Source organism: Culex quinquefasciatus, chromosome 2, assembly GCF_015732765.1.
Source record: "Culex quinquefasciatus strain JHB chromosome 2, VPISU_Cqui_1.0_pri_paternal, whole genome shotgun sequence".
In the NCBI taxonomy this organism is placed as follows: domain Eukaryota; kingdom Metazoa; phylum Arthropoda; class Insecta; order Diptera; family Culicidae; genus Culex; species Culex quinquefasciatus.
Genome location: NC_051862.1, coordinates 164,450,852 through 164,476,300, shown reverse-complemented (window position 1 = coordinate 164,476,300; position 25,449 = coordinate 164,450,852). Strand labels below are relative to the sequence as shown.

At 42.6% G+C, this 25,449-nt stretch overlaps 4 protein-coding genes across 4 annotated transcripts in view; all 4 read right to left on the bottom strand.

Moving 5' to 3' along the window:
• LOC6038065 (ATP-binding cassette sub-family C member Sur) overlaps positions 1 to 25,449 on the bottom strand; it is a 173,177-nt gene that overhangs the window by 144,489 nt on the left and 3,239 nt on the right. The gene's annotated exons all lie outside the window — the stretch shown is intronic.
• On the bottom strand, positions 1,611 to 3,473 carry LOC119766385. Its single transcript, XM_038250892.1, has 5 exons — positions 3,392 to 3,473; positions 3,083 to 3,256; positions 2,691 to 2,990; positions 1,777 to 2,598; positions 1,611 to 1,702 (listed from the first exon to the last, which is right to left on the bottom strand). The coding sequence occupies exons 1-4, from the start codon at positions 3,471 to 3,473 to the stop codon at positions 1,790 to 1,792; spliced, it is 1,365 nt and encodes a 454-aa protein (XP_038106820.1). The 3' UTR covers positions 1,611 to 1,702; positions 1,777 to 1,789.
• LOC119766718 lies at positions 3,430 to 23,771 on the bottom strand. Its single transcript, XM_038252128.1, has 15 exons — positions 23,695 to 23,771; positions 22,314 to 22,435; positions 21,739 to 21,869; positions 21,147 to 21,277; positions 20,451 to 20,581; positions 19,857 to 19,987; positions 19,023 to 19,153; positions 18,320 to 18,450; positions 17,486 to 17,616; positions 4,654 to 7,338; positions 4,527 to 4,572; positions 4,128 to 4,318; positions 3,862 to 4,053; positions 3,596 to 3,787; positions 3,430 to 3,521 (listed from the first exon to the last, which is right to left on the bottom strand). Exon 10 carries the CDS (start codon positions 7,296 to 7,298, stop codon positions 5,826 to 5,828), a length of 1,473 nt encoding a protein of 490 aa, XP_038108056.1. The 5' UTR covers positions 7,299 to 7,338; positions 17,486 to 17,616; positions 18,320 to 18,450; positions 19,023 to 19,153; positions 19,857 to 19,987; positions 20,451 to 20,581; positions 21,147 to 21,277; positions 21,739 to 21,869; positions 22,314 to 22,435; positions 23,695 to 23,771; the 3' UTR covers positions 3,430 to 3,521; positions 3,596 to 3,787; positions 3,862 to 4,053; positions 4,128 to 4,318; positions 4,527 to 4,572; positions 4,654 to 5,825.
• LOC119766719 lies at positions 9,630 to 14,720 on the bottom strand. The gene is made up of 5 exons (XM_038252129.1): positions 14,276 to 14,720; positions 12,394 to 12,554; positions 11,048 to 11,222; positions 10,859 to 10,986; positions 9,630 to 10,011 (listed from the first exon to the last, which is right to left on the bottom strand). The coding sequence occupies exons 1-5, from the start codon at positions 14,544 to 14,546 to the stop codon at positions 9,679 to 9,681; spliced, it is 1,068 nt and encodes a 355-aa protein (XP_038108057.1). The 5' UTR covers positions 14,547 to 14,720; the 3' UTR covers positions 9,630 to 9,678.

Below are 25,449 nucleotides of genomic sequence, written 5' to 3'. Positions count from 1 at the left end.
TATTTATGGACTGTTAACAGATTAGAAGCACAACTGATTCGAGTTGTGCTGAACGAGCCAATTTCGAGCGGCGAGCGGCACTGCATAATTGATGCAACACCAATTGCGAAAACAATTGCAAATTTCACTAAATTACTTTGATGGGTTTGACAATTAAACTGTTGTTTTATTATTTAAAACTAAATTGTTATTTTGTTTAAGCGACTTAAGTTATGCACTTCTGTAAGACAAAGTTATGCAAAGTTATCAAACATAGCAAAACAAACATCATTTTCCCCGCGTAAACTTGAACTTTTGCTATTTATAGTCCCCGGCAAAAGGATTAAAAGTGTCGCCTATTTGTTGTTGACCGCCAACCGGGCATCGTGGGGCTTCAGGCGACTTTCTTCAAGTGGCGATGCAAGAAAATGGAGCTCGATGGCACGTGTCTTCTGTGAGGCCATAAATCAAAGCAAAAGCATAAAAATACGACATGGCCATGAAGTCTTTACTACACGCAACCGAGATCGGCGGAAATTTGTGCAAAATTCCTCCCGAATTGGGAGGGAACTGCTTCCATCCACGGACAGGGGAGAAATCACGCACAATGCTTGAGAGGGATAACCGCGAGAAATATTTCAAAGCCAGGAAACCTCAAATCACGCACACACTCAAAGCATCTGTCAATGTATTGGTGAAGGAAAATCGATGTATTAGTATTGGTGACACCGATTATTTTGCTACTCAGTGCTGCCACCTAGTGGTGGAAATGAATGTATTAGAAAGTGGTGACATCTGGTGGTGAGAACTGTTATTTCTTAATCGGACCATCCAGTCAACTCAATTCGAATTCTGAAACGGAATTCGATTCGAATCGGATAAGAATTTCGTTTCGAACGCAACAACCGGATCCGTGCTCATACCGATTGTTGCGTTTGAAACGAATTCTTATACAATTCGAATCGAATTCCGCTCAGAATTCGAATGGAATTGACTGGGCAAGTATCACAAAATAAGCGTAAATAAATGCGTGAATGTGAAACTTTATTTCAAAATTACATAAACTTTATTTTAAGCCCCCTTCCACCGGTCCAGACAGCTCTTCCCACAATTGCCTTTCCGAGTCCGTCCGTCCAGGCTAGTCAACGTCGGCCCAGGTCGAGGTCGCACCAGGTTTATGATCTGCGAAGAAGATAAACATACATTTTGCACATTAGAAAAGGTAAAACAACAAAAAGTTCTTAAGTTGTTCTTACCAAAACCAATCGCATTTTTGCGCTGGCCGCAAGTCTTCGGGCCATCCAGCCCCTCCAGCCAGCCGTCCCGGTCGTGGTTGGGATTTTGTCCCATCGGCCTGGCGGCTCGTCCAGGTCCAGGTTGGGTGCCTTCGTATCAACGATCTGGCGGATCGTCCAGCCAGCCGTCCAGGTCCAGGTCGCACCGGGCAGGTCGTAACATCTGTGAAGAAGATAAACAAACGTTTTGCACATTGGAAAAACTTAAAAATGAAGATATTATTAAATTGCTCTTACCGAAACCAACCAGCTAGCCGTCTAGGTCAAACTCCGGGTGGACCCATCGGCAAGGCATCACGTCCTGCACGCCGTCCAAGTCCAGGTCCAGATTGGATGCCCCAGCCATCCAGGTCCTTGTACAGGTTGTCCGGGATGGTCATCTCGTCGAGCTAGTCCAGGTCCAGGTCGCACCGGGCAGGTCGTAACATCTGTGAAGAAGATAAACAAACGTTTTGCACATTGGAAAAACTTAAAAATGAAGATATTATTAAATTGCTCTTACCGAAACCAACCAGCTAGCCGTCTAGGTCAAACTCCGGGTGGACCCATCGGCAAGGCATCACGTCCCGCACGCCGTCCAAGTCCAGGTCCAGATTGGATGCCCCCAGCCATCCAGGTCCTTGTACAGGTTGTCCGGGATGGTCATCTCGTCGAGCTAGTCCAGGTCCAGGTCGCACCGGGCAGGTCACGTCCTGCACGCCGTCCAAGTCCAGGTCCAGATTGGATGCCCCCAGCCATCCAGGTCCTTGTACAGGTTGTCCGGGATGGTCATCTCGTCGAGCTAGTCCAGGTCCAGGTCGCACCGGGCAGGTCACGTCCCGCACGCCGTCCAAGTCCAGGTCCAGATTGGATGCCCCCAGCCATCCAGGTCCTTGTACAGGTTGTCCGGGATGGTCATCTCGTCGAGCTAGTCCAGGTCCAGGTCGCACCGGGCAGGTCACGTCCTGCACGCCGTCCAAGTCCAGGTCCAGATTGGATGCCCCCAGCCATCCAGGTCCTTGTACAGGTTGTCCGGGATGGTCATCTCGTCGAGCTAGTCCAGGTCCAGGTCGCACCGGGCAGGTCACGTCCTGCACGCCGTCCAAGTCCAGGTCCAGATTGGATGCCCCCAGCCATCCAGGTCCTTGTACAGGTTGTCCGGGATGGTCATCTCGTCGAGCTAGTCCAGGTCCAGGTCGCACCGGGCAGGTCACGTCCTGCACGCCGTCCAAGTCCAGGTCCAGATTGGATGCCCCCAGCCATCCAGGTCCTTGTACAGGTTGTCCGGGATGGTCATCTCGTCGAGCTAGTCCAGGTCCAGGTCGCACCGGGCAGGTCGTAACATCTGTGAAGAAGATAAACAAACGTTTTGCACATTGGAAGAACTTAAAAATGAAGATATTATTAAATTACTCTTACCGAAACCAACCAGCTAGCCGTCTAGGTCAAACTCCGGGTGGTCCCATCGGTAAGGCATCACGTCCTGCACGCCGTCCAAGTCCAGATCCAGATTGGATGCCCCCAGCCATCCAGGTCCTTGTACAGGTTGTCCGGGATGGTCATCTCGTCGAGCTAGTCCAGGTCCAGGTCGCACCGGGCAGGTCACGTCCTGCACGCCGTCCAAGTCCAGGTCCAGATTGGATGCCCCCAGCCATCCAGGTCCTTGTACAGGTTGTCCGGGATGGTCATCTCGTCGAGCTAGTCCAAGTCCAGGTCGCACCGGGCAGGTCGTAACATCTGTGAAGAAGATAAACAAACGTTTTGCACATTGGAAGAACTTAAAAATGAAGATATTATTAAATTACTCTTACCGAAACCAACCAGCTAGCCGTCTAGGTCAAACTCCGGGTGGTCCCATCGGTAAGGCATCACGTCCTGCACGCCGTCCAAGTCCAGGTCCAGATTGGATGCCCCCAGCCATCCAGGTCCTTGTACAGGTTGTCCGGGATGGTCATCTCGTCGAGCTAGTCCAGGTCCAGGTCGCACCGGGCAGGTCGTAACATCTGTGAAGAAGATAAACAAACGTTTTGCACATTGGAAAAACTTAAAAATGAAGATATTATTAAATTGCTCCTACCGAAACCAACCAGCTAGCCGTCTAGGTCAAACTCCGGGTGGACCCATCGGCAAGGCATCACGTCCCGCACGCCGTCCAAGTCCAGGTCCAGATTGGATGCCCCAGCCATCCAGGTCCTTGTACAGGTTGTCCGGGATGGTCATCTCGTCGAGCTAGTCCAGGTCCAGGTCGCACCGGGCAGGTCGTAACATCTGTGAAGAAGATAAACAAACGTTTTGCACATTGGAAAAACTTAAAAATGAAGATATTATTAAATTGCTCTTACCGAAACCAACCAGCTAGCCGTCTAGGTCAAACTCCGGGTGGACCCATCGGCAAGGCATCACGTCCCGCACGCCGTCCAAGTCCAGGTCCAGATTGGATGCCCCCAGCCATCCAGGTCCTTGTACAGGTTGTCCGGGATGGTCATCTCGTCGAGCTAGTCCAGGTTCAGGTCGCACCGGGCAGGTCGTAACATCTGTGAAGAAGATAAACAAACGTTTTGCACATTGGAAGAACTTAAAAATGAAGATATTATTAAATTGCTCTTACCGAAACCAACCAGCTAGCCGTCTAGGTCAAACTCCGGGTGGACCCATCGGCAAGGCATCACGTCCTGCACGCCGTCCAAGTCCAGGTCCAGATTGGATGCCCCCAGCCATCCAGGTCCTTGTACAGGTTGTCCGGGATGGTCATCTCGTCGAGCTAGTCCAGGTCCAGGTCGCACCGGGCAGGTCGTAACATCTGTGAAGAAGATGAACAAACGTTTTGCGAATTTGAAAAGCTTAAAAAACAAAAAGTTCTCAAATTGTTCTTACCAAAACCATCAGAATTTTGGTGCTGGTCGCAAGTTTCGTCCCATCCAGCTGTCCCGGTCAAGGTTAGGGATATTGTCACATCCGGCAAGGCGGCTTGTCCAGCATGCCGTCCAGGTCCAGGTCCAGGTTGGAGATCTTCGTTTCATCCTCTGGTTATTTTTCGTCAGTCGTCGCTCCACCGGTCTTGCGTTCTGCGAAAAAGATTTAGACACATTTGGCACATTAGGAATCATATAAGTAAATGTATTAGGTTTTACGCCGACTAGAATTGCAGGTTAGAATGGCGTGCACTTTTACATGGACTTGTAACCGACAAAGACCATGTAAACAATGCACGTGAGCTGTCAAATGACGTCACGGCGTTAAACCTAATAAACAATGTTTTCAAAATGTGTTTACCAAACATTTTATGTCGTCGTCCTGTCCATTGATTTCTTAGAATGATCTGTAGGAAAAATATGTTTAGATTCATGAATTATGTTTGACTGGAAACATACAATATTTTACAATTTTTTCTGAAACTTACCTGGCAAATTCCTGTTTCACTGATGGTTTTGTTTTGCTTTGATTTTTCAATTCCTTATTCTAATGAATTAATTTGGGAAACCGATTACCCGCGGTTTTCTCGGGGTTAGTAGGATACAATATTTCTTAGGAAAGGGTTTTTTTATGGATTGGGATCTATTCTTAAACTTATTTCTATTCATTGTTTTCCTTATTTACTTTCTAAAATCCTATCTAAATAAAAAATAATCTATGAATGTTAAATTTAATACATATATTGTGGATCGAATAATCCCAATTTGTCATTGTTTAAATGATGAATTGTTTGTGGAAAATTGTCGATTTCACATAAATTGAAGCAAAATGCACTGTCTTCATCATCATTTTCATCTATGTAATAACAATCCATTTGATTGTTGAATTCTAAAACTTTAAGCTTTCTTACAATTGCATAGCAAGAATTGTGTTTAACGAAAAGTGATCGAACTTTTACAAAAGTTTCGCCCACTTTAAAGCATGAATCTTGATTAAACTTAATATCATCAAAAATTCCACTAAATGAAAAAAGAAAAATTTCTCCTGGAACAACTTCAATGCCATTTGTCGTTTCTAATGATTCAACTGTTACATATCTTGCTCTAAATAATCTAAATTCATGTTCTTGGTAGACAAGGTACGAATGATAAGCTGATTTGTACGTTTCCTTTATCCCAATAGATTTACTTAAGTTTTTTCGATTAAAGGTATTTCTTACGTACTGTTTAACATCTCGATTCTTGCTTTCAAAGCGCCTACAGTCAGTATTTTCTAACGGACCAAATTTCAAAATAGCTGAGGGGTAGTGCGTAAGAAAATGCATTTTCGGTTTCAACGGTTTTTCAAACAATGCAATGTACATTCTGTGATGATTAGCAATCATTTCTTTCAATTTTTGTATATCTTCCAAACAAAATGAAGGTTTGAATGTAAAAAATACTATCCGACGGAGTAATAAAAGATAATCCCATTCAGGAGTATTTTCTGCAATTAAATCGCCTAACATCATAGGAAGAAAATATAAAAATGTAAACATTTCGTTTGATGACATTTTTAAATATTCCTTTGCAAGTGATATTTAGTAATTTTTCAGGAATGTTACTTTTTTATACATGCCATAGTTAAACAAATCTTTACGCTGGTTTAAAACTTTTAAGTTTAAAATATCATGATTTTGGATAATCTTACGCAACGCCATTGCAACGGTAAATGGGCAAATCCTTCTGCAAAATCGTGCATTGGGTCAAAAGTCATCGAATTGATAACATTGAAGTGTGGTATTTCGATAAATGGACATTTAAAATCGATTCCCGTCGTTTCTGTGTTATTTTCTTCCACATCTCTTAAGTACTGTTCATCGTTCCTCAATGTGTTCTCATTTTCTTCTAGCATTTGTTTCATTTCATCTTTGTGTGATTTGCATGACCGGCAGTAATATGTCGAATTAAAACCAGTGGTAAAACCACCTATATAATTTAAGGAAAGATTATCGCCAGTAAATCCACAAAGAACTGGATAAATTTTGATAGTTCGACTATCGGTAGAAATTTCGATGCCGGTGGTTTGTAACTCCGTTAAATTTTGTATCAGTGTTTTAAATAAAATCTCTGGCTTTACTTTTTTCAAACTTGATTTCACGAACATTGCTGGAATAAGACTGCTCAATTTGGCTCGAAAGCGTTTGGGAATGACAGGGCAAGACAAATAGAAAGCGCATTGAGCATTTTTTCCCTTATGAGCGCCTAAAGGGTTATCTGGCTCAAAATCATCATTGTACAAAAATATTGGTAAATATATTCTATTAATTGGAAGTTGAGATTTCTTTTCCAGCCATGCAATACTCTGAATGTAATTTCTAATTTTTCCAGATGTATCATTTTGTAACTTATCAATGTTTTTTAGTGTAAGCTCCAGTAAATTCTTACGCTCAAAAAACAATTTTAGAGCGAATTGCAGATTCATATTAACGACATTTTCTGGTTTTCTACCTAATACTCGCTGCCCGCCTACTGTCTTCGGGAGCACTTCATTACTTATGATATCAATGTTTGGTTCTATGTATAAATTGTTAGAATTAAGCATTTTCTGTACGCTTTCTTCAGTACTAACTTGGAACTGTTTTTTGTATCCATCAATGATTTTGATGAAATCTTCTATATTTTCAGGACGAATAAAATTTCTTGTTTGCTCTACGATATTTGACAAAAGCTCCGATGAAAACGATTGCAGTTCTTTGATAAAATCTAAGCCTTTTTTTCTGCTAAGAACACTATCACTGAGTAGCTTCAACAAAAGTTTCATCCATATTTCATCTAAACTATGAACCTCTTGCTCTAATTCTTCATATTCTTCATCACTGTCACTGAATTCTCCATCCTCATTATGATTATTGTAAATTTGTTCTCCTTCTTCTAATTGCTCACCTGGTATGTTTTCAATGTTTTCTTCAACTACTTCGTTGTTGTTGCCTACTACAGTGCATGTGCGAAGAAAATGTCTACGAAAACGTGAAATTTGATTGAAATCTTGATAACAAAAACAAGTATAGACATTTTTGCAATGAGTTTGAACGTGATCTACAAAATCGAGTCTTGTACCAAAACTAATTGCGCAATCTGGGCATATAAACATTTTTAAATGTTTCTAAAATCAGCAAACTTTTCGGAAAGCCCTGTGAAATGAAATAACACATTTATTATTTATCAACAAACACACGCATGCTACATTTTACATTCTATATTGTTAGATTGTTAGATTAAAAGTCTTAACAAGAAGGGGGTTCTTTGGCCTAAATAATTATTAAATTAGCAATGGAGGAGATGGTGAAAAATTCCACCAGAAATGTTTTTTTTCTTCTTTAACCCAAAAATGACGAACTTCTCGTCACAGTGTCCCAGTGTTGCGTTCCCCACGCGCTCGTGAGCGCTCACTTTTCGCTCATTCGTGAGGAGGAGCGCTGCGCGAGCTAGCTGAGCAATTCGCTACCAAAACCGGAAATGGATTTTATTTGTATTTTTTGATTTGTTGTAGATATTGTTGAGGAATATTGAGAAAAAAATAGGTACACGAAAAAAAAAATTGCAGATTTTTTAATCAACTTTTTTTTCACTAAAACTCAATTTCCCAAAATATGTATTTTTTTGATTTTCGATATTTTTTAATATGTTTAAGGGGACAAAATCCGCACCTTTTGAGCCATAGAGAAACATGGTCAAAAAATCTGCCGCCGAGTTATGATTTTTTGAAAAACAAGTGATTTTTGGAAAAAATCGAAGTTTCATGCAAAAACAAGTTTGATATTATGTTTTAATGCAAAATTGAATTTGCAATCGAAAAGTGCTCTACAGATTTTTTGATAAAGGGCTCCGTTTTCAAGATATAGCCACCGAAAGTTTGATTTTAGCGAAATATTTGCAGTTTTTTAATTTTTAAAAACAGTGACCATGAGTGACCAATTCTATTTTTTTTTTTGTTTGAAAAGTTCAGAAAATTTGCTATAAAATAATTGTCTAAGAGACATTGAAGATTGGACCTCGGGTTGCTGAGATAGAGCCGCTTTAAGAAAAAGAAACACGAAAATTGAAGTTTTCTAAATCTCACCAAAACAACCCACCATTTTCTAATGACGATATCTCAGCAACTAATGGTCCGTTTTTCAATGTTAAAACATGAAACATTCGTAAAATTTTCAGATCTTTTCGAAAAAAGTATTTTGTAAATTTTAAATCAAGACTAGCATTTTAAATGGGCGTAATACTCAATGTTTGGCCCTTTTAAAATGATAGTCTTGATTTAAAACATTTCAAAATATTTGTATCGAAAAGATCGAAAAATTTCACGAATGTTTGATGTATTAACATTGAAAATCGGACCATTAGGACCAATTTTCGTGTTTCTTTTTCTTAAAGCGGCTCTATCTCAGCAACCCGAGGTCAAATCTTCAATGTCTCTTAGACAATTATTTTATAGCAAATTTTCTTAACTATAAAAAAAAATATTTTTAGAAATGTTCACTCATGGTCACTATTTAAAAAAAAATAATACTGCAAATATTTCACTAAAATCAAACTTTCGGTGGCTATATCTTGAAAACGGAGCCTTTTATCAAAAAATCTGTAGAGCACTTTTCGATTGCAAATTCAATTTTGCATTAAAAATAATGTCAAACTTGTTTTTGCGTGAAACTTCGAAATTCATAGCACGGCGGCAGATTTTTTGACCATGTTTCGCTATGGCTCAAAAGTTACGGATTTTCGTCCCCTAAAACATATAAAAAAATCTCGAAAATGGTGAAAAAAAAGTTGATTAAGAAATCTGCATTTTTTTTTGTGTACCTATTTTTTTCTCAATAGTCCTAAAAAATGCCTACAACAGCTGTTACAGCTGTTTGAATATTTACGTACCATTTCTGAATTTAAATAGAACGTATATTACGGTTCGCCGACAAAATCCATTTTAATGCTTTCTTTTGTTTGTTTGACCACTTTCTTGATTGTTTTTGCTGCCTGTGCTGAGATAGTTCTAGAAACTTCGTTTCAAACAGGCAGATGCTTCAACAACTACCTACTTTGGCTCACCTGCTCACGTGAGCGCAAAACGCTCGTGAGCGAGCACGAGCTACCTGATAAGAACTCACGCTCCAGCTGGAGCGAGCACGCTTTTCGTGAGCGCTCGCTCATTCGCAACCCTGCAGTGTCCTGATGATCGAGCCCGACCCTGCGAATAATGTTGGCTGATATATCGGGCGGTCAGTCAGAAAAAACCAGCTAGAACCAGATATAATCACTTTCTGATTCAAGATTTGAATGATTTTCTATAACAAACATGGCCGCCAAATGGCCGATCGGGAATTATGGCTTTCAGATCCTTAACCCGTTAAACCAGTGCGTTTTGGGTTTCACCAGGTTAAAGAATTTCTAATTTGGGCGTTCAGTGTTTAAAAGAAAACTCACAGTTGCGGTTAAGTGTATATTTTTATTTCATTTTTTTAGTTTATTTTATAATCATTCTTTCACGGATTCAGAATGTCACTGATAAGCTCTTCCACGTGCGGCCGGATTGAGTCTTCTTCATACTGCTGACCGTAGAAAAATTTTTGCGTGAAATGTAGTACGGTTTGACACTCAGCTGCATACAACAAATTGAAGACATCGTGAAGTTTGTAATGAATATCAACAGCTTCGATTGCTCTTGAACAAGGAAGGAGCAAGTCGTCGAAAACAACGAAGTATTTTTTTATGTTTTCGATTGATCCTACCGCAACAATGAATGGTTGCACAGTAGTTTGTCGATCCTGCGCTTTTTTCCTTGTTGTTTCTATAGTCTCAGTAAGCGTAGCTTCCGTCTGTAAAAAGTAAGATTAAATAAATAATACGCAATCATTATGTCAATTCTGGAGCAACATTTTAAAAGGGCGCATAAGCAATTTAGGAGCTAGGAATATAAGGCAAATTCAAAGGCAACAGGCAACTATTTTACAAAACCCGCAGAGGTCAGCTATAGTTGAACATTTCGAGTTTTGTGAAAATGTTACGTATTGTTTTGGAATTTGCAAAAATAGTTCTAGCTGTCAAATGCTTATCCACTTTTTTTTTCTTGTTGCTGAATGTTTTAATGCGTCATCCATAAATGACGTAACATTTTTGTGGAAAGATGGAATATATACAGTAGTTGTTCGGTAACTGGGCTAAGAACGTAGCCCAGTCACCGAATGTTGCTCGTTAACTGGGCTGAACAAAAAATTACGAGGGGACCACCGATGCATAATATTTTCCAGATGAAATATAAAAATAAAAGTTACTCAAATTTATTTACAATGCTTACTTTTCACATTTCTTTAATTGTAACTTGAAATTAAACAACAGTTTGAAAAAAGTTGTTTTATTTATTGAATATGATTTCTGCATCCATTAACCCCTCGGTCATTTTGGTTTGTTTTGGTTTTTTGACGATTGTCTGCTTTTTAACTGGGCTATGCCCAGTTAAAAAGCAACCCAGTTAAACAACGCCCAGTTACCGAACAACTACTGTATTGGAACAAATGCTTAAAGGAAGAGGGGTAGAGGCCTTGAAAAGAAGACTGGTCGATGTGAATTTAAAGAACGTAGCTGAACAGACACGAGTTTTAATTAAATGTAACAAACAAAATTGTACGTCATTTGTGGATGGCACCTAATGATAATTCGACTTACTGGTATGATAGTTATGTACGCATTACGCGACATGAACAAAGTCGGACGCATCCGTTTACCTCCACGGTAAACGAAATTTTCTCTCAAAAGCAACGGCAATGTGTAAAAAATCAAGAAAATTGAATGGTCTGGAAAGAAGTTAAGATATTCAATAAATACACATTTAACAAACAGCACAAAAATGCAAACCATTGACCGGCGGATCATGGCTAAATGTTTTAATGATCTCATCGCAGAGTTCGGTGTCGTCTTTGATCAATTTTCGATAATCATGGAAAATTTTATTGAATTTTTTCACAAAAACTGGAATTTTTGCTGCAATATTGGACATTTTTCCATGAAGTCGAGTGAAGTCTTTCGTGATCTGTAATTAAATTAGTTTTTAGTTGAAACCGCGAATGGCTTTACGCGAAGCAAGTCCATTTCAAATGTGATTTAAAGTTTCACTGATTTTCTTGGCAACAGCTGTCTCTTTCGAAATTCCAAGTAGTAAACTGCCGTTCTACGCATAATTGTCCCATTCGCCCTTTGTGTCCCTAATCACCCCAATCAGTAGTTTATCACTCTTATTTGTGATCCGCTTGCTATACAATAGGTAAAACAGAAATAAATCTTCTCTAACCCACCGGAGGTCGCGTACGTGTACTTTGTACACAGTTTGTAAGGGCACTTGTAAGAAAGGCGAAAACACGCGACTTCCCGAAGGCTAAACAAGAGATTCCGTGAAAGAAAATACTATGATGCGTAGAAGTGTATCGATGGGACAAACAGACTTGGTGTTGTTTTTAAAACTTAAAAATGTCAAAAGTCAAAATCGTCTCAAAATAACATGAGACAATTATGAGTAGAACGACAGTAAAGAAATAAGTTATCATATGTTACGGACTTGCTTCAAGCGGCAGTTTACTGAGCGTGTTTTAATTCGTTACGGGGAATACGTTGCATACGATTTTTTTTTACAGAGAGTCTCAAATTGAACCACTGACGAACTGACGTACTACCAGGTACAAATTTCTCGATCATTTTTGATCGCATTCTTCTTCCCTTCTTCCTGCTTTTGTCTTCTTGAGTGAATGTCAAAATTAGAGTTTGACATTTAGCCACCGCAACTGTTCCCGTGCTGCGAAAAATGCAGGGACAATAAGTGGAAAGAACTGATATGTGTAAGATTGTTTATTAAACGCCTTGCCTGAAAACGCCTTCTATCTATATTCTAAAGTGGATTGCTTTGCATTTGATTATGAAACGGAAATTCTAAACTCTTCGTAAACACTGACAAATTGGATATTTTTTTTGGAATTAATAACTTTTCCCAAGATTTTGCAAAATAAAATAGTTTAAGAAAGGTTTTTGCCCTTTGCAGCAGCTACGCATTTGACCGTGCGTTTGACAATCGCTGATCACTGAGGGTGAGTGAGAAGGAAGATGGAAAAGTTCGGTCAAATTTGAACTTTTAGCGGCACGTCGGTTCGTCAGTGATTGAACGTTACGTTTTAATTAGACGCCCCTTAACTATGCTTTTGTATGTTGCTTACCAGGTCGTGCGCTTTCGTGAAATTGTTCAACACGTTGTAATCTTCGATCTTAAAATTACCAGACATTATTTCGAATCGTCGAATAGGATAAGAGGCATCCCATGATTCAAAAATTTCAGCAATTTCGTTGTATGGAATGGTGCTTAGCATCAATTTAGCACCTACAATAAAGTAATACAATTTTCCATTCAAAAAATCGAGGGAAATTTACACACACACACACACACACACACACACACACACACACACACACACGCGTAAAATTACAACAACAGACAGGAAGATTTAAAATAACACCGACCAACAAAATTTCTGCGCAGCCTCAACTCTAGGGAAAGCATGAACATTGGGGTCCCCAGACTCAAGTGCATTTTGAATTTTTCAAAAATATTTAGATAGGGCCGAATGGTTTTTCTCCAAAGTTTGTATGGAGAGTTAGTGCTCACATACTGCATGCAATTTTTGCTTGTATGCAACAACGACGTACCGCCCTGAGTCTTCATACAAACTTTGGAGAAAAACCCTATCTAAATATTTTTGGAAAATGCGCTTGAGTCTGGGGATCCTAAACTTCATTTTTCCACTCAAGTTGAAACTTCGCAATCATTTTTGACATTTTTTGTTGGTCAGTTTAATCAGTCGTTGCGAACCCGGAAAGGAAAGTTATGAAACTTTTCAAAAATTTGTAATTCAAAATTAAACGAGTTGGCGTTTGCTTTAAAAAAATACCTTTTGAAATTTTCATCATAATGTATTATTAAAATTATACTACAATTTACAATAATACGAGGTTAATCCTTCATTAGTTTTAAGATTTTGCCAGACAAGTGATAGTAGATCAAAAGTATGTTTTCTACGAAAGTGACAATATTTTCCAATACACAGCTTGTACTTATACCCAGTCACCTAATGCTGCTCGTTAACTGGGCTGAAACCAAAATATCTGTACGTGTGGCAAGCCTGTTATTGAACATAATTGTTGCTTCCAATTACCCCCTCGGTAATTCTAATTTGTTTTGGTTTTTTGAAGTTTGTCTGCTTTTTAACTGGGCTACGGCCCAGTTATCGAGCGCCTAGGTAAAAAGCAGCCAGTTACCGAACAACTGCTGTATTTATTCTGAAAATTTCAAAAGATTTTGTAAAACCCGCGCGAGCATCAACCAATTCAATTGAAAGTGAGATGGAATAAATCAAAACACAGTCCTTATTTTTTTTTTTGTTAAAGTTATTACAATAAAGAAATCATAGAACTTTTTTCTATCTCCTCACTTTCAGTCTCTTACGTCCAAGTCTTGGAGAAAAATGGACCCAATATGGACATAATCACTAATTACAACAAACATAAATACAAACATACAAGCACACGTTATAAATATTTTTAAATAAATATTTCATGAAATCATACATCATAGATAACATACATTAGAAATTTACAAAGAAGGATAGAAGAAAACAAGTAAACCAAACAAATAAAGGAGCTATTAGACTATGGCAAACAAACAAACAAACTCGCACTTTTTTTGTGTGTTTGACAGTTTGCCTAACTTGCAAACTTGTTTGCGTCAAATTCGCAAAACTAAATGTATGCAGGCAGACGTTTCTGCAAACTAAAGTAGGCAAACTGTCAACAAATTTGTTTGTTTGATTTTGGCGTAGTGTAATACTTCCTTAACACATATCAATAAAGGAGGGACCATTCATAAACACCGTAAAAACCCGTTAAAATAAAAAAAATCCCAAAAGAGATTATTAGATTATATCTTACTGCTGCATGCATCCTTTTCTTCCTCACTTAAGTCATGCCAAGTTTTGTTAGCTTCGGTCTTTCGTGCATCATGCTTAAGTACATTGGCAACCTTCTTCTTCTTCTGGTTTTTATTACCTGTTTGTTTTGCTTTAGTTTGTAGACGTCGATAACTTTCGTAAAGGAAGCCTTGTGGGTGGTTACCACCGACGTACCAAATGTGCTTGTTCGTTTCAGACGGGAACTGACTGCGTATGATTTCGAACATTTCATTAAACATTTGTTGGTTAATCGAACCGCTCGCGATTTTGTAAAAATATGCAGTTATGATCGGAGCAAGCATCTCCCTTTCGGGCTTCCCAAACTTAACTTGCGCCTGCCGCCAAAACTTTTTGCCTTCATCATTCATTTGGCATATCGTTTCTAAATTCTGTAATAAGATTTATGTAAAAAAAACTTTAATCGATGAAAGCATTTGTTTGAATACCATAGGTTGAATTAAAGTTGGAAAACATTACGCAAATTATCAGAAAAACGTTACTTTATCCACCTTTAGGTGGTTAGTGCCTTCCTCACATTCCTTAAGTCAATACATTCAGCAAAAATAGCAACATTCCTCCTTAACATGTTTAAGTAATCAACTTTATAACTCATTTATTTTGATCGGATTGAAAGGTCTTTCGATTATCTAACTAACGAGGGATTGCATAAGGGACCGGATATCATTTTCATTGAAATATCTGAGATACGGCCTCCAAAAAGTGTATAAATAACACTTAAGTGCTAATAACTTTTGATAGGGTTGTCAGATCTTCAATGATTTGGGCTCATTGGAAAGGTCTTTTTAATACATTTCTGAAAATGTATAACATGGTAGGTTTTCTTGCAAAAAAAACCCTTTTTAACAATCTTCCGGAAGGAGGCGTGCTGCTCGGCACCTTCCCCGCAGATCGATCAGCGTCAACGGCCAGCCTGCGACGTGGGACGACGAGGTCAGGTACCTGGGTGTGGTACATGACAAGAAGCTGAAGTACGACAAGCGCGTGAACTACATAATCGATCGTTCCACCAAAGCGCTCTACTCCCTGCTAAATCGGCGGTCGAAGCTGGGCATCAAGAACAAGTTGCTCGTGGTCAAGTGCATCATCCGTCCAATGCTGACCTACGCTGCTGCGGTCTGGGGCAACTGCGCCAAATCGCACCGTAAGCGATTCCAGGTGAAGCAGAACAAGCTGCTCAAGATGGTGCACAACCTGGACCCGTGGTACCCGACCGACGATTTATACGAGCTGGCCGGCGTCGACACCATCGACACAAGCATCGAAAAGGCAACGAGAACCTTCAGGACTTCCTGTGGGATGTCAACAAATTTTGCGATTGTCTGAACTAAGTGGCCACCCTGAACAATAATGCGTAGAAATACAAATTACTCTATTTTAACAAATTTAAAGCGATGATTGTTTCACAACTTTTTGACTCAACCTAAGATATCCAAACAAACTCATTAGGTATCCTTACAGCGCGTACTGTCAACGGAGCACTGGGTGATGGGGCCTCAATCGCATCTGATGCGGATGCCTCTTCAGAATCGAATGCCTCAACAAACTTTGCTCTATCATCCAGCACCGGAAGTATCAGCATCAGCTCCACAAGGTTGTTCCGCAAATAGCGAAAATGATCTCGATTAGCTCCAACCTTCGCAAAACATTCTGCGAGACGTTCTAGGTTATATTTTCGTAGAAATTCTACGGCAGCTTCGTCAGCCATGATTGATTTTGCTGGAATAAAATAATTAGTACACAAAAAAAACCAAGTAGTTTTTTGTTATAAATAACTTTTTTTTATTAGGTCCTCTTAGGTGCTGCGACCAGGTTAGGACCGAGGACAAGTGTTATTTCAAAGTGACGTTCATTCAAATGAGACCTTAAGGCAACCCTAATTATTTTATGAAAAAATAAGTAGTATAGCTCTTTCGTGAGAAATTGTGTGGCTCTCGGTGCACATCAACCAGAGCTTTTGCACCAAGATTTTAGTTACAGATATTTTACAATCAAACTGTTGCAGGGTTGGGTCCGTATGTTTGTCAATTTTGGAATAAGAAGACAACAACTTCCTTGGTTGCTGTTCCTAGAGGCCAAATCCGGGTTCGGTTTCGGCAAGAGGACATCCTATGCTTTCATTTGAAACCAAGGGAACCGGATTTTGGCGAATTTTTAACTTTGTGGAGAAGGTTCCCAGTACCTTTAACGTAACCTTTGCAGAATTTTTCCCGGATTTTCCCAAGATTTCTTTCATGATTTCAGGCGAATATACAACAAACCGGTCCTTCACGGTTCAACCGATTGAAAAAATTTTTTGGCTGTCAGTAATTCCGCCAGGTTTTCACCAGATTCGTCTGGCGTACGCAAAACCAGGCTAAAATAAGTGTGTCGGAACTGCACGACAAACGCTTTTCTGCGCCAGACACTCAAGTTAACCATTCTTTTTTTCAAGTGTAATATTTGTAAAATGTGTACCTAATTAGACTATAAATTCTATGTAACCTAATTTCAAGACTCAAGAGCTGCCGAACATGCATTCACCTGGGTGCGTTGGGTGTAGTCTGTGGAGTATTCAAGAAGTCTTGGAGGTGTAGAGTGGGTGGTCTTGGGTGGTGTGGGTGATGTGAGGAGAATGTGGGTGGTGTGAGGAGAGTGGGTGGTCTTGGGTGGTGTGAGGAGAGTGGGTGGTCGAGGACTTTGGGTGGTCTTGGGAGGTGTGGGTGGTGTGAGATGTGGCGTTCAAACATACCTCAAGACCTTGGGTAGCTGGTTCGGGTGGTCACGGCAGAGGAGGTCTCGATGACGCACGGCTGTTGATCCGTTTTGCTGGCCACTGGTGATTCTGCAAAAAAAAAAAAATAAATGAAAATAAAAAGAAATTACTAGTATCATATATTTGATTGGTGAGCTGATATGGGTGATGTGAGGAGAGTGGGTGGTCTTGGGAGGTGTGGGTGGTGTGAGGAGAGTGGGTGGTCTTGGGTGGTGTGAGGAGAGTGGGTGGTCTTGGGAGGTGTGAGTGATGTGAGGAGAGTGGGTGGTCTTGGGAGGTGTGGGTGGTGTGAGGAGAGTGGGTGGTCTTGGGTGGTGTGAGGAGAGTGGGTGGTCTTGGGAGGTGTGGGTGATGTGAGGAGAGTGGGTGGTCTTGGGAGGTGTGGGTGGTGTGAGGAGAGTGGGTGGTCTTGGGTAGTGTGAGGACTTTGGGTGGTCTTGGGAGGTGTGGGTGGTATGAGGAGAGTGGGTGGTCTTGGGTGGTGTGGGTGGTGTGAGATGTGGCATTAAATTAAGAATGAATGTTCAAACATACCTGGCAAGACGTCTGCCTTAGCCCACGGTCTCGACGTAGCTGGTCACGGCACGGGCTCGGAGTTCTGGTCACGGCAGAGGAGGTCTCGATGACGCACGGCTGTTGATCCGTTTTGCTGGCCACTGGTGATTCTGCAAAAAAATAAAAAAATAAATGAAAATAAAAAGAAATTACTAGTATCATATATTTGATTGGTGAGCTGATATGGGTGATGTGAGGAGAGTGGGTGGTCTTGGGTGGTGTGAGGACTTTGGGTGGTCTTGGGAGGTGTGGGTGATGTGAGGAGAGTGGGTGGTCTTGGGAGGTGTGGGTGGTGTGAGGAGAGTGGGTGGTCTTGGGTGGTGTGAGGACTTTGGGTGGTCTTGGGAGGTGTGGGTGATGTGAGGAGAGTGGGTGGTCTTGGGAGGTGTGGGTGGTGTGAGGAGAGTGGGTGGTCTTGGGTGGTGTGAGGAGAGTGGGTGGTCTTGGGAGGTGTGGGTGGTGTGAGGAGAGTGGGTGGTCTTGGGAGGTGTGGGTGGTGTGAGGAGAGTGGGTGGTCTTGGGTGGTGTGAGGAGAGTGGGTGGTCTTGGGAGGTGTGGGTGGTGTGAGGAGAGTGGGTGGTCTTGGGTGGTGTGAGGACTTTGGGTGGTCTTGGGAGTGGGTGATGGAGAGTGGGTGGTCTTGGGAGGTGTGGGTGGTGTGGGTGGTGTGGTGTGAGAGTGGGTGGTCTTGGGTAGTGTGAGGACTTTGGGTGGTCTTGGGAGGTGTGGGTGGTATGAGGAGAGTGGGTGGTCTTGGGTGGTGTGGGTGGTGTGAGATGTGGCATTAAATTAAGAATGAATGTTCAAACATACCTGGCAAGACGTCTGCCTTAGCCCACGGTCTCGACGTAGCTGGTCACGGCACGGGCTCGGAGTTCTGGTCACGGCAGAGGAGGTCTCGATGACGCACGGCTGTTGATCCGTTTTGCTGGCCACTGGTGATTCTGCAAAAAATAAATAAAAAATAAATGAAAATAAAAAAGAAATTACTAGTATCATATATTCGATTGGTGAGCTGATATGAGTGATGTGAGGAGAGTGGGTGGTCTTGGGAGGTGTGGGTGATGTGAGGAGAGTGGGTGGTCTTGGGAGGTGTGGGTGGTGTGAGGAGAGTGGGTGGTCTTGGGTGGTGTGAGGAGAGTGGGTGGTCTTGGGAGGTGTGGGTGGTGTGAGGAGAGTGGGTGGTCTTGGGTGGTGTGAGGACTTTGGGTGGTCTTGGGAGGTGTGGGTGATGTGAGGAGAGTGGGTGGTCTTGGGAGGTGTGGGTGGTGTGAGGAGAGTGGGTGGTCTTGGGAGGTGTGGGTGGTGTGAGGAGAGTGGGTGGTCTTGGGAGGTGTGGGTGGTGTGAGGAGAGTGGGTGGTCTTGGGTGGTGTGAGGAGAGTGGGTGGTCTTGGGTAGTGTGAGGACTTTGGGTGGTCTTGGGAGGTGTGGGTGGTATGAGGAGAGTGGGTGGTCTTGGGTGGTGTGGGTGGTGTGAGATGTGGCATTAAATTAAGAATGAATGTTCAAACATACCTGGCAAGACGTCTGCCTTAGCCCACGGTCTCGACGTAGCTGGTCACGGCACGGGCTCGGAGTTCTGGTCACGGCAGAGGAGGTCTCGATGACGCACGGCTGTTGATCCGTTTTGCTGGCCACTGGTGATTCTGCAAAAAAAAAATAAAAAAATAAATGAAAATAAAAAAGAAATTACTAGTATCATATATTTGATTGGTGAGCTGATATGGGTGATGTGAGGAGAGTGGGTGGTCTTGGGTGGTGTGAGGACTTTGGGTGGTCTTGGGAGGTGTGGGTGATGTGAGGAGAGTGGGTGGTCTTGGGAGGTGTGGGTGGTGTGAGGAGAGTGGGTGGTCTTGGGTGGTGTGAGGACTTTGGGTGGTCTTGGGAGGTGTGGGTGATGTGAGGAGAGTGGGTGGTCTTGGGAGGTGTGGGTGGTGTGAGGAGAGTGGGTGGTCTTGGGTGGTGTGAGGAGAGTGGGTGGTCTTGGGAGGTGTGGGTGGTGTGAGGAGAGTGGGTGGTCTTGGGAGGTGTGGGTGGTGTGAGGAGAGTGGGTGGTCTTGGGTGGTGTGAGGAGAGTGGGTGGTCTTGGGAGGTGTGGGTGGTGTGAGGAGAGTGGGTGGTCTTGGGTGGTGTGAGGACTTTGGGTGGTCTTGGGAGGTGTGGGTGATGTGAGGAGAGTGGGTGGTCTTGGGAGGTGTGGGTGGTGTGAGGAGAGTGGGTGGTCTTGGGTAGTGTGAGGACTTTGGGTGGTCTTGGGAGGTGTGGGTGGTATGAGGAGAGTGGGTGGTCTTGGGTGGTGTGGGTGGTGTGAGATGTGGCATTAAATTAAGAATGAATGTTCAAACATACCTGGCAAGACGTCTGCCTTAGCCCACGGTCTCGACGTAGCTGGTCACGGCACGGGCTCGGAGTTCTGGTCACGGCAGAGGAGGTCTCGATGACGCACGGCTGTTGATCCGTTTTGCTGGCCACTGGTGATTCTGCAAAAAAATAAATAAAAAAATAAATGAAAATAAAAAAGAAATTACTAGTATCATATATTCGATTGGTGAGCTGATATGAGTGATGTGAGGAGAGTGGGTGGTCTTGGGAGGTGTGGGTGATGTGAGGAGAGTGGGTGGTCTTGGGAGGTGTGGGTGGTGTGAGGAGAGTGGGTGGTCTTGGGTGGTGTGAGGAGAGTGGGTGGTCTTGGGAGGTGTGGGTGGTGTGAGGAGAGTGGGTGGTCTTGGGTGGTGTGAGGACTTTGGGTGGTCTTGGGAGGTGTGGGTGATGTGAGGAGAGTGGGTGGTCTTGGGAGGTGTGGGTGGTGTGAGGAGAGTGGGTGGTCTTGGGTAGTGTGAGGAGAGTGGGTGGTCTTGGGTAGTGTGAGGACTTTGGGTGGTCTTGGGAGGTGTGGGTGGTGTGAGATGTGGCATTAAATTAAGAATGAATGTTCAAACATACCTGGCAAGACGTCTGCCTTAGCCCACGGTCTCGACGTAGCTGGTCACGGCACGGGCTCGGAGTTCTGGTCACGGCAGAGGAGGTCTCGATGACGCACGGCTGTTGATCCGTTTTGCTGGCCACTGGTGATTCTGCAAAAAAATAAATAAAAAAATAAATGAAAATAAAAAAGAAATTACTAGTATCATATATTCGATTGGTGAGCTGATATGGGTGATGTGAGGAGAGTGGGTGGTCTTGGGAGGTGTGGGTGGTGTGAGGAGAGTGGGTGGTCTTGGGAGGTGTGGGTGGTGTGAGGAGAGTGGGTGGTCTTGGGTGGTGTGAGGAGAGTGGGTGGTCTTGGGAGGTGTGGGTGGTGTGAGGAGAGTGGGTGGTCTTGGGTGGTGTGAGGACTTTGGGTGGTCTTGGGAGGTGTGGGTGATGTGAGGAGAGTGGGTGGTCTTGGGAGGTGTGGGTGGTGTGAGGAGAGTGGGTGGTCTTGGGTGGTGTGAGGACTTTGGGTGGTCTTGGGAGGTGTGGGTGATGTGAGGAGAGTGGGTGGTCTTGGGAGGTGTGGGTGGTGTGAGGAGAGTGGGTGGTCTTGGGTAGTGTGAGGAGAGTGGGTGGTCTTGGGTAGTGTGAGGACTTTGGGTGGTCTTGGGAGGTGTGGGTGGTGTGAGATGTGGCATTAAATTAAGAATGAATGTTCAAACATACCTGGCAAGACGTCTGCCTTAGCCCACGGTCTCGACGTAGCTGGTCACGGCACGGGCTCGGAGTTCTGGTCACGGCAGAGGAGGTCTCGATGACGCACGGCTGTTGATCCGTTTTGCTGGCCACTGGTGATTCTGCAAAAAAAAATAAAAAAATAAATGAAAATAAAAAAGAAATTACTAGTATCATATATTTGATTGGTGAGCTGATATGGGTGATGTGAGGAGAGTGGGTGGTCTTGGGAGGTGTGGGTGGTGTGAGGAGAGTGGGTGGTCTTGGGTGGTGTGAGGAGAGTGGGTGGTCTTGGGAGGTGTGAGTGATGTGAGGAGAGTGGGTGGTCTTGGGAGGTGTGGGTGGTGTGAGGAGAGTGGGTGGTCTTGGGTGGTGTGAGGACTTTGGGTGGTCTTGGGAGGTGTGGGTGATGTGAGGAGAGTGGGTGGTCTTGGGAGGTGTGGGTGGTGTGAGGAGAGTGGGTGGTCTTGGGTAGTGTGAGGAGAGTGGGTGGTCTTGGGTAGTGTGAGGACTTTGGGTGGTCTTGGGAGGTGTGGGTGGTGTGAGATGTGGCATTAAATTAAGAATGAATGTTCAAACATACCTGGCAAGACGTCTGCCTTAGCCCACGGTCTCGACGTAGCTGGTCACGGCACGGGCTCGGAGTTCTGGTCACGGCAGAGGAGGTCTCGATGACGCACGGCTGTTGATCCGTTTTGCTGGCCACTGGTGATTCTGCAAAAAAATAAATAAAAAAATAAATGAAAATAAAAAAGAAATTACTAGTATCATATATTCGATTGGTGAGCTGATATGGGTGATGTGAGGAGAGTGGGTGGTGTGAGGAGAGTGGGTGGTCTTGGGAGGTGTGGGTGGTGTGAGGAGAGTGGGTGGTCTTGGGTGGTGTGAGGAGAGTGGGTGGTCTTGGGAGGTGTGGGTGGTGTGAGGAGAGTGGGTGGTCTTGGGTGGTGTGAGGACTTTGGGTGGTCTTGGGAGGTGTGGGTGATGTGAGGAGAGTGGGTGGTCTTGGGAGGTGTGGGTGGTGTGAGGAGAGTGGGTGGTCTTGGGTAGTGTGAGGAGAGTGGGTGGTCTTGGGTAGTGTGAGGACTTTGGGTGGTCTTGGGAGGTGTGGGTGGTGTGAGATGTGGCATTAAATTAAGAATGAATGTTCAAACATACCTGGCAAGACGTCTGCCTTAGCCCACGGTCTCGACGTAGCTGGTCACGGCACGGGCTCGGAGTTCTGGTCACGGCAGAGGAGGTCTCGATGACGCACGGCTGTTGATCCGTTTCGCTGGCCACTGGTGATTCCGCAAAAAAAAAAAAAAAATATTAGCCTTATATATTTGATTGGCGAGTTGATATGGATGATTGCGGGCTGGTGGGCGAATGACACAAGAGATTGGGCTCAAAGAGCGGTAGCACCAAAAGGATGAGGAAGTTCCGTCCGGGAAGGAAAACAGCACGACACTAAAAAGAACCACTCCTCCACACCACGATTTTTGTGTCGACGCCCGAGCGGGAATAGCCGATCCGACGCGTGAGAAAGTTTCGTCAGGCAAAGACTGTATCGTCAACAATGTTTCGGATGACGGCCTCGCCCAGCAAGAAGTGAACGAAAACTACTGGACTACGTTGCACACCAGCACCAGCTCTGGACGATGTCAACGCCGACGTTCTACGGGAGCAGCAGCTGGTCAACCCGGATGATGACCTTCGAGTCCGCCCAACCGGAGCTGTCAGGACAAACCGCCAACTCGAACCAACGATCTAGGTCCGAAAACCTGCAAGCGGAAGTGGTTTCGCGAAATCAATCTTCGTCGCAACGTACCAAAGCTTACCACCCGAATTCCGGTCCAGGTCCCAAACCCTGGAAGCGGATACGGCTTTGCGAAGTCGTAGGCCACCGAAGATCAATTGAATCCGCCCATCCAAGCCCACATCCGCGAACGATGTCTTGGACACCAAAGTGGTCATCATCTAACCGCCAACCGATGCCAACGAATCCCGAAACTGGACTCCCAACGATTATAACACACGACCGAAAGAACGCAAGCCATCAGTGAACCTCCAAAAATCCGCCAAATTGATTTAAGTTTGGATTGGAACCGCCCGGGAGAAAAAAATATATCGTGGTGGACGCCATTTTGAATCATCGCCCCACAATCCCACCGTAAAATTGTTCAAAATGGCGTCCAACACAATGAAAATTTCATTTTTTCCCGGTCAGTACAAATCGGAGGAAGCACTTCCTGGACTTTTTTGCCGCCGCGGAAGAGCCGGATTCTTTTCGCCAAACCTGCCCCTCTGAACTTTCCGATTAATTGATTGGTTTTCTCCCGGACGTTTTCTGCCTAACCGGAGGCAACTAACTGGAATTTTCGGCGACGGCAAAAGATCGAAGCATAACAAAAACCGGCGGGAACCGTCCGGGAGAAAAACAATCTTCTAATCTAAAAGTTCAGAGCGGCAGGTTTGGCGAAAAGAATCCGGCTCTTCCGCGGCGGCAAAAAAGCTCTTCGGCCGCTCCGGCGGAACCATCTCTGCAAAAAAAACTTACCTCTTATCTCAGCAACAGCTAATTTTGAAATGGCAGACCTGTCAGAAAAGTGTCGGCGCCGTCAGCTTGGCCAGCACGCACACACGTTCAATCTTTTACACGCTACAAGCGAAACACATAAATTTGTGATTATGTATTAGTGTTTGCGGAACGAAATGAAATATTTCAAACGTATTTTTTGGATCGGGTGGGTTAAACGCACAGTTCTCTGGGAAAATCACCGGTTGAAATTGAGAGGGGCTCCCACACTGGTTTCTCGGTTGCGTGTATAGCTGGGGCCGGAAAAGGTCAAAGAGTGAGTAGTTGATAGAAAAATGTAAGTTATTTTTCATTCATCAATAAGGCCGTTGCAAATATTTTTTTTGTTTTTTGTTTTTTGTTTTTTGTTTTTTGTTTTTTTGTTTTTTGTTTTTTGTTTTTTGTTTTTTGTTTTTTGTTTTTTGTTTTTTGTTTTTTGTTTTTTGTTTTGTTTTTGTTTTTTGTTTTTGTTTTTTTTGTTTTTTGTTTTTTGTTTTTGTTTTTGTTTTTGTTTTTGTTTTTGTTTTTGTTTTTGTTTTTGTTTTTGTTTTTTGTTTTTTGTTTTTGTTTTTGTTTTTGTTTTTTGTTTTTGTTTTTTGTTTTTGTTTTTTTGTTTTTGTTTTTGTTTTTGTTTTTGTTTTGTTTTTTGTTTTTGTTTTTGTTTTTTTTTTTGTTTTTGTTTTTGTTTTTGTTTTTGTTTTTGTTTTTGTTTTTGTTTTTGTTTTTGTTTTTGTTTTTTGTTTTTGTTTTTGTTTTTGTTTTTGTTTTTTGTTTTTGTTTTTGTTTTTGTTTTTGTTTTTGTTTGTTTTTTGTTTTTGTTTTTTGTTTTTGTTTTTTGTTTTGTTTTTTGTTTTTTGTTTTTGTTTTTGTTTTTGTTTTTGTTTTTGTTTTGTTTTTTGTTTTTGTTTTTGTTTTTTGTTTTTGTTTTTGTTTTTTGTTTTTTGTTTTTTGTTTTTTGTTTTTTGTTTTTTGTTTTTTGTTTTTTGTTTTTTGTTTTTTGTTTTTTGTTTAACATTTCATGACTGTTGGATATTATAAAAATATTTGTATTTTTACACTAATAATATTCAAATTCTAAGGAACTGAACTCAAATCTTTAAAATGACACTTTTCCAAACAAAACGGTAAAGGAGGAAATGGTAACTGTCATCGCTGTCAATACAAGATAAAGAAGGAAGGGGGGAAGTGCCATAAAATATTGATTTATATTGCGCAACAGAGTAAAGCTTTCCACACTTTTTTTTTGTGGCGCGTGTTTCGACAGAAGTGGCCAGCCAGTGTGTAACCGCATGATGGCAACAAAAAATGGTATGCAAAATTCAGGCAGAATTTAAATTTTTAACTTTACATCTGCAGACAGAGACTGGTGTTGGTTGAGGTTGGTGACAAAGGGGGAGCTTTTCAGGTCACACAGTTCGGAAGGAAGCCCGCAAATTATGCAGATGGATTAATGGTGTTGGCAGTTGGCTAGTGTGGAAATTTTCCGTTTTTAAATTATGAAAAGTGACAATCGAGAACTTTTTCTGCGGTAGGCAAAATATTGGTAAACTGGGTTTAGGTTGTTTTAACATTGGTTTTCTATCATTTTTATGCTTTATTTATGATTTATCATGGAAATTTAAAATTTAACTCGTTCTGTTTGAACACCTCATTGTTGCTTGGCACAGCTATCAAATAAAAAAAACCTGTGCTTGAATAATGAAGGAGGCAATGATCGACTCAGCAAAATAAACAGCA